The 7676-nt window shown below is 36.6% G+C and overlaps 1 protein-coding gene across 1 annotated transcript in view; it reads right to left on the bottom strand.

Annotated features, from left to right (window-relative positions):
* Window positions 1–1164: 1164 nt before the first annotated feature.
* The window catches only part of DCAF13 (DDB1 and CUL4 associated factor 13), a 20001-nt gene continuing 13489 nt past the window's right edge, over window positions 1165–7676 (bottom strand). The window contains exons 10-11 of the mRNA XM_065668746.1: window positions 2647–2810; window positions 1165–1808 (exon numbers count right to left, since the gene is read on the bottom strand). Of these exons, the coding sequence (XP_065524818.1) occupies window positions 1721–1808; window positions 2647–2810 (252 nt within the window). The 3' untranslated portion in view covers window positions 1165–1720. The remainder of the gene's footprint in view (window positions 1809–2646; window positions 2811–7676) is intronic.

Here is a 7676-nt window from a genome sequence, read left to right as displayed (position 1 = left end):
TCATGACTCAACAAATCAACAACCAACTACATCAACTCAAGCTAAGCTGTCACAGCTGAAAAATTGTAGTCATATTCCAGAAGATTAGCCTGGTTTTGCAAATTGTGCAAGACTCGACTACAGCTGTGTCACAAGCCATACTTTGGACTGCACATTCTCCCTCAATTTTCTCAGTGCTTCCGGAAGGAAATAAAACTGCATTTGGCACAGACTGCACTGTATTAGTACAACAGGCACACAGCCAGCATCAGTCTATTCCCTGATCTGTTCCACTGCTTCTTGTCATCCTACTTATAGCTCTTCAGATCTTCCTGCGTCACCCCGTAAGGTAAGTGACCAAACAGCTGTAATTTTGCTATGATGATCCAGGAATCTTGCGCAAATAGTGCTGGGAGATACAATGAAAGATTAAGACCTAAAAACACATATGGATGTTCGTGACAGTAGATACACTGCACAGGATGCTGTAGGAAGGCAGGTGCTCAAAGTGCTCAATTTCCAGACTGAAAAACAAAACATTAAACTACAAAGTTTATTATAATTGAATTTGTAAATCATGGCTGGGGTGAGTGTAGTTACAGACTGCAGAGTAGTGTGCAAAGGCTCAGAAAACCCTTTTGTATGGAAGATGTTAAGCAAGACTATGTTATCTCAGATTTCTGTAAGAGAAGTCTTCAGGCCTCGCTGAATTGCAGCATAATTTTCTGATCATTGTAGTATCCTCAGTAAAAGTGAAGCCTATCCCACTGGAAAAGAAGCAGAGCATTTCCCAGACAAACAGTAAAAGAACTTTGGGCTACAAGTGCATTGTGAAATATGTAGCTTTTATTTTTCTTATACAAACTTAAAATAAGGGCTTGTAATAAATCTCACCTGAAGAAGTTTATGTTTTATACAATTTATGTCATCTTTCAACCAGATTTTAGAAGTATTAAATAGCTGAATAGAAGAGGTATTTATTCGTTATGTCATTATTAACATTAGCAACTTCAATGGTCGGAAGCTTTGTCGAGTCATGTAACAGAAAAAAACTGTAAATATGTTTACAGATGTCTGAGAATCCTGTTGAATTCTTTCTGGATAGAAGTAAAAAAGCTGTCTTACTGTAATAAGTATAATGCAGTATATTTGTCAGTCGGAATAATCAAAATCTAGTCAATTGCCTTAAGGTCACTTCTCTACTTTATTAGATTCATGTAAAACAAAGCAGTAACAAAAAACCAAACCAACAAAACAAAAACAAACAAAATTAAACAAAAACAAAACAAAGAAAAACAAACAAAAAAGCCCCCAAACCCAAAGCCACAGCATAAGGACAACTGATTTTATAACTCTATGGAATGAAGTTGTTTTGCCTCTGACAAATCTGAATCCGTTTTATTCTTCTTTTGTAAGAATGGTACGGAGAAAGAGGACTGGAACTACAGATATCCTCCAACAACTACCATGTTATCTCCTTATATCAAAAGGGACAAACTCCACTGCAATAGCCAGTGTTGGAGCAGTAGCAGACAGTCAAATGGTAATAAAAAAATTACAGGGCCAATTCTTATGACTACCCAAGGCAGATGACTTGAGCAATCAGAGCATGTGTATACTTGGAAGAAAAGCCACGTTTCTGAAGTCATATGGTGTCTTACCAATGTCCGAATTTTGTACAGTGAATTCATTCAACAGTGACATTTTCTTTCACTGCGACATTTTGTACATGTGAAAACAATTACTTCACAACTGCCACGATATGTTTCTTCTTCTCTGACACAAGTGGCACAGATCCTGGTTTGCTGTGCTTACGACGATTCAGTTCCCTAGAAACAAACAAACAGAAAAAGAAGTTCAGTGTTCAGCACAAAGATTTAACCAATACCACCTTCCTCCTTAAGCCACCAATGGAGATCTCCTACAATTAAAAAAAAAAAAAAAAAGAAATTAAGAACTGCTCTGCTTTTACTAAAAGCCACCTACTTCATCCGGTAAGAAGAAGGACTGTCCCTTTGAAAAATAACTTTAAAATTGGCTAACTTAGTAAAGTTTCAAATCAAGGCTTTTCTTGGGAGCTCAGCTTACTTGGTTTTCACGTCAATCTTTGCTGCTGCTCAAGTTCGTAGAGGCTTTCAGCCGAGAAAGATAACTCAAACCCACCACTTCTCCATTTTACTGTTAATTCAACGGCTACAGCAAAGCATGCCACCTTCTGCTCCTAGAAATTCCAATATGGCAATGATCCAGGTGACTAATAACACTTATCCTGGAGTCTGGCATTAAAAAAAACAATCAAACCCACCAAAAAAAAAGAGCAAAACAAAACAGAAAAAACCCTCCACACAACCAAACCAGCCCGTTCTTGCAATGTTGCATCACGTCATGCTTAACAGAACACTGCGGTTCTTTCCAGTACAGTATTTGCTCCTGTTTTTTCACTATACTTTTGGGAAGCAGCCAGTCCCCACTGCCACAGGCACTTGTCTGCATTTTACTTATAATCAAAGGTTAATCAATCCAGTATGATTGTATGATCGCTTATTCAGATGTTAAAAGTAGCTCAAACTTGTTCCTCCCACACACTGTAGCTCTGCGTAGCACACTACAGCACTGCAGTGATGCGTTTTCTAGAGACAGAGAAAACAAAGCCAGAAGAAGACATACTTTCGCCGACGAGCTTCTCTCATGATACGCTGCTCCTTGATTTGACAAAATATACTTTTAGGCAAGTGACGGTGTTGAGCAATGCGCCTGATCTTTGGGTGATACTGGAACTTCTCCTTCAGCTTCTGATTGTAATTCATAGCTGCCTTCTCTCGTGATACAAGCTGTGGGGAAAACACCACAAACAAGCATGTTATAAAAGAACAGGGCTGTAACTGTCCTGCTTTTATCTACAAACCAAAATTCTAACTTTTAGCTCAGATGGCTTCCTTCTAGCGAATGGCTGGAACCACAGGAATTTCAGAATTAAGATAGGTAAGTATTAAAACCCTACAATTCCAACAATACCCCAATGATCAAACACAAAACGTTATCAAAGTTCAGTGAAGTAGCTGAATTTGCTCCCTGAAAACCACATTTTAACATGCTTTAGAGAAAGAAGAGAATAGAAATAGCTGACAGTAAAACCTCTTTAATCAGTCTTCCTGCTTTCCTAACCTACGATGATGATCAACTTCCACTGCGAAACAAAGATATGCAGGCATTTTAATGACTAGCCAGTATAAGTACAAATGCTATAAATTAACTGTCTTCATGAACAGCTTTACAGACAGCTCTTTAGGTGGCCTAAATCTTACCCAGTGCCTTGATCCATTAGAAACCACAGTGCACATATTACATTTCAAGTATTAGCTGGACTATATGGCACACAAGGAGTTCCAACTTCCATCATGCAGCTAAAAATCTTGGTATCACAAACACATGAAATACAGGTAAGCTAGAATAACCACAAACGAGTTAATTTTATTCATGTTTAAAAATATGTCTGAGCAACCATTAACACTGAAAGTGAGAAACACCTTTTGCTGAGAGCTAACCTACAGAGGGTATTTATTTGTTTTCTACAAGCAGGCAGTTTCCTTTGGTCATAACACACATTTATCAAAAGGATAAAAAAAAAAAAACCCAAAAAAACCACCTGTGTGTGCTGTGTTTCTGTTTAAAGCATGCACTGCTTCACATGAAGCATCAATCTCCATGTATTTTGGATTTACTCAGATCTGTCGGAATTCCAGTTGCATTTCAGACTAGCAAGCTTTCATATAAACAGAAAATCTGTTAATATTAACAGATGATAATCTTATTTTCTTCCTTCTACCCTCCTGCCCAAAACAAGCTCAATAAATCCAATACTTCAGACATCTGAAAACACTTCATACTTTCAAACGAGCAGTGGCACAAGTCTTTTGCCCTCCCACGTTTATTTAATCCATTACTACCTGCATCTAAAGTACTAAAAGCAAAGCAGTATTTCAGATAACTATTATTTATTCAGCTTTGGAAATTACTCAGTTTCACTAATTTCTTACTTTCTCAGGAAAAACAGACCCTGAGTTTCAAATGCTAACAAAAAAAAAAAAAAAAGCAGTGACAAAATCAACAACTTTATTGCACACACACAAGTTTGGAAATTACATTATTATCATTATTATGAAATATGCTTTTTTCCCTTTTTAAATCAGCAACTGGCTATTTCTTCTCCACTTTGGAATAGAAGTAACTTCTGTTAGAATATCTCATGAATTCTGAAAGAATAAGTATCATACTCAGATAATATTGGTCTGAAATACCATTAATAGTCTGAAAGCAAGTGTTAATAAAATACAGCAAGCGAGTTTCTCCTTTGAGACAATGAAGAACCCAGGTACCAGATGCAGAGCTGCTGATCACTCAGAAAATTCTTATTCAGGCATCAGAAATACATAATGCTCTTAACCTCTGCTTCTCCACACTCTCTTATTAATAAAAATAAAACTCTTTACTTACATTTATCAGTACCTCTCAAATGGCAAGTGAATAAATTTTATTATCTTAACCCACTAAAACTACACACCTCTGTCCTTTATTGAAATTCCTTACAGTGAGCCAACCTAAATAGCTGGTTCATTCTCAATAAATCCCAAGTGTTCCCACTCTGCAGAAAACTGCCAACATAATCCAAATTAAAGAGCTTTTACTTAAATTAAATGCAATGATTTTCCTTTAATTTAAGAAGAGCAAATTGCTGCTGATTTAATGTAATCTTGATGATTCTACAGACAAGAGGTGAATCTGTAAATTAAAGATATATCCAGGATATCTCATTTTAAAAATTAATATAGATTAAGGTAGCTCCATTTTGAGTCTGATTCAATTTTTAAGTGTAATGTATAGAAAGTATAGGTATATAGAAACCCACATAGCTGGTGACTTACCGTCCAGCCACCAAATGCCAACAGCCCATATAGCAGGCTGTGCTAAGTACACCCTCATCATGATGGTAAGAGAAAACTCTGCAGTAATGACAAGTTTCTGTCTATTTATGAGAGATGGCAGATAGCTAAGAAAGCACACTGCAATAGCACGCTGAATTCAACTTGTCTCTTGCAAGTCATTTTACAAAGGTCAATGTAAGCAGCTGAAGAGAACAGTGTTACTTTCCATTCTGGTGTGAGCTGGAGAAGATGCCATAAACAGAATGATTTAGCAGGATTAAAGACTTTGTTTAAAGGGACTAGAACTTCTATAATATAATAAATTAGGATTTATATGACATCATGTGTGGAAGACTTGCTCAAAGATGACATGACCCTTTTTTCATACATTCCAAAATTGAATGCGCAACTTCCTTCCTATGTGAGGGAAACAAACATTATGCAGCAGAAAGACAGCCGATTTGTACCATTACCACAGTAGTACTTCACAGCAAAGATCTAGAATGAAAAAAGGGGAACACTAACTATAAAATGCAACTAAGTTGTCAGCAATGGGAGAATGTGTCCTCGAGTAAAATGCCTGTGTCTCATTCCTCCCTCCTGATGCTAAAGGCTGGTTATTTTTCCCCATCTAAGCAGGAAGGTAAGCATTTTTCCAGAGCCCTGATTGAAGAGCTTCTTTTAACAATCTTTTTTTCTTTTAAAGAGGATTGTATTTGTACTGTGCTGCATTTAAAACTCCACACTAGTCGACTCCTGTAATTCAGCATGAGAATACAAAATGGGTGTTTATCTATCCTGTGCAGGTTGCCTTTCTTAAGGCAGACAGAGCACAGATACAACATATTTTCAGAATGCAAATGTATCCCACCAGTTTTCTACACCATATCATGTCTTTATTTCTTTCCATTGCTCTGTTTAAAGCACCTGCCTAAATTTATTGACATCAAGTTTATTTCATATTATTTCCTCGGACCAAAAACTTACAGCTTATTCACATCTAAACAGATGACAAAAAAAGAAAAATAATGTAGATGTTAAGGGCACAAAGCCATAGTTCAAGGGATGAAGTTACATGTGCATTGAATCACAAACCCAAAATCACTATGAAAAGAATGCCATGTCACACAATATCTGGTACTGCTGGTTATCAGCCTTATCTCACAAAATGGAACTGGATACTGGAAACAGGCTGAAAGGATATACAATTACTTGCACAGTTTTGATGCACTCCTGCTAATGCACTTTGCTAGATCAAAACCAAGACATTAGTGCACTTTCTCCTGTCTTTTTCAGTCCTTACTCAAAAGCTGTCATTTCTGCATCCCACAAGAAAGCAGCAAACCTATGCTCCACTCTCACTAGTTTTGCACTTACTGATATACAAATCATTCCCAAGCAGAAAGTTTTCTTCTTCTTCAGCTGCCCAGTGCTCTAATTCCTAACTACTTTGGAAAGGTAAGAGCCAAATTTTGCAGCTGTTACCCACAGAAGTAATGTTACTAAGTATTTAAACTTAGCAGCTCTAGATCTTTTTATGTGTCAACAGACTGAAGAACAGTACAGCTTACTGAATTTTTACTGATGGTTTATTGCTTTCACTACAATTCAGAAAACCCTATCTATTTATATTAATTCTACTCTGCTAACTGAAATCTTTACTGCTGCTTTTCCAGCTTTTTCACTCAGATAAGGCTATATGTTCCTCTTTTCTTCAAAAACCGAAGTATTTATCTTTTCAGAAATCTTAAACCTCTCCAAGAACAAAGGTACCAGAGCCTCAAACATACTGAACATCATATTTTATGGTTTGAACAGTCTGGAGTATCTTAAAAACCTTGTTTAATTCAGTCTTTTGCTTCTGGGCATGCAGAGCCAGGTATTTACTGCTTTAAAAATAACACCTATTTTAAGTCCTATGTAATAACAATTATTTATGTTTTTACCAACTTCTATGAAAAAGAAAATAAATGTTGCAAATTATTTTAAAGCAACTTCTGTAGTACCTCCAACAGAGAGATTTGGGTTCTGCTGCCCCTCTGTAAAACCCATGCAGACTTAATTGTCAGTGGAGTATGCCTCTGGCTCCTCCAGACTTTTATTCTTACTCTAATGTTTCACTGATTTTTAATAATGACTGCAATGCCAAATACATTAAAAACCAAAAGAAACATGCGTGTCAGAACTGATGACTGCTAGCTAGGGTAGCCACAATTCAGAAAGTACAACTTTTCAACTGGATAAATGTTCCTCAGTCACAACATAAGTATGTATTTACTGTAACTTCCTTGGAACCCAGCAATACTGAAAACAAGTAAGACTAAGTACTTAGCAAAGAAAAAAAATGTTAGAGTATCATTTTTCTTTTTCTTTTTACTGGTTTCCATCCACCCCCACCCCCAAAATATCCATCTTAAAATACAACGTATTACAAGATGTTAGCATCATAACAGAAATACAGTGACCTTTGGATGAGTCATTCAATCAAATGGTCTCAGCAAAGAAAAACAGCAGACTAAGCAACTAAGCATTTAAGACGTTCTGACACTTCCGACAGAATTACCGAATGTTCAGCCTTGAATATTCAAAATGTCAAAAAAAATAGCCCCAGACAAGGGAAGAAGTGGACGTTTATAAAATGAGCAAGCATATGTCCATGAAGATAAGAACACCAATCCGAAATAAGAAGGTGCAGGTAAAGAAAAACAGTGGAACCTGATAAATAGCCGTTAATAGTTCTGACATTAAGAATCACAGGAACTATCAGGTTGGGTG

The sequence above is a fragment of the Lathamus discolor genome, chromosome 2 (assembly GCF_037157495.1).
Source record: "Lathamus discolor isolate bLatDis1 chromosome 2, bLatDis1.hap1, whole genome shotgun sequence".
NCBI classification, from domain to species: Eukaryota; Metazoa; Chordata; class Aves; order Psittaciformes; family Psittacidae; genus Lathamus; species Lathamus discolor.
This window is presented reverse-complemented; position numbering and strand designations above follow the sequence as displayed.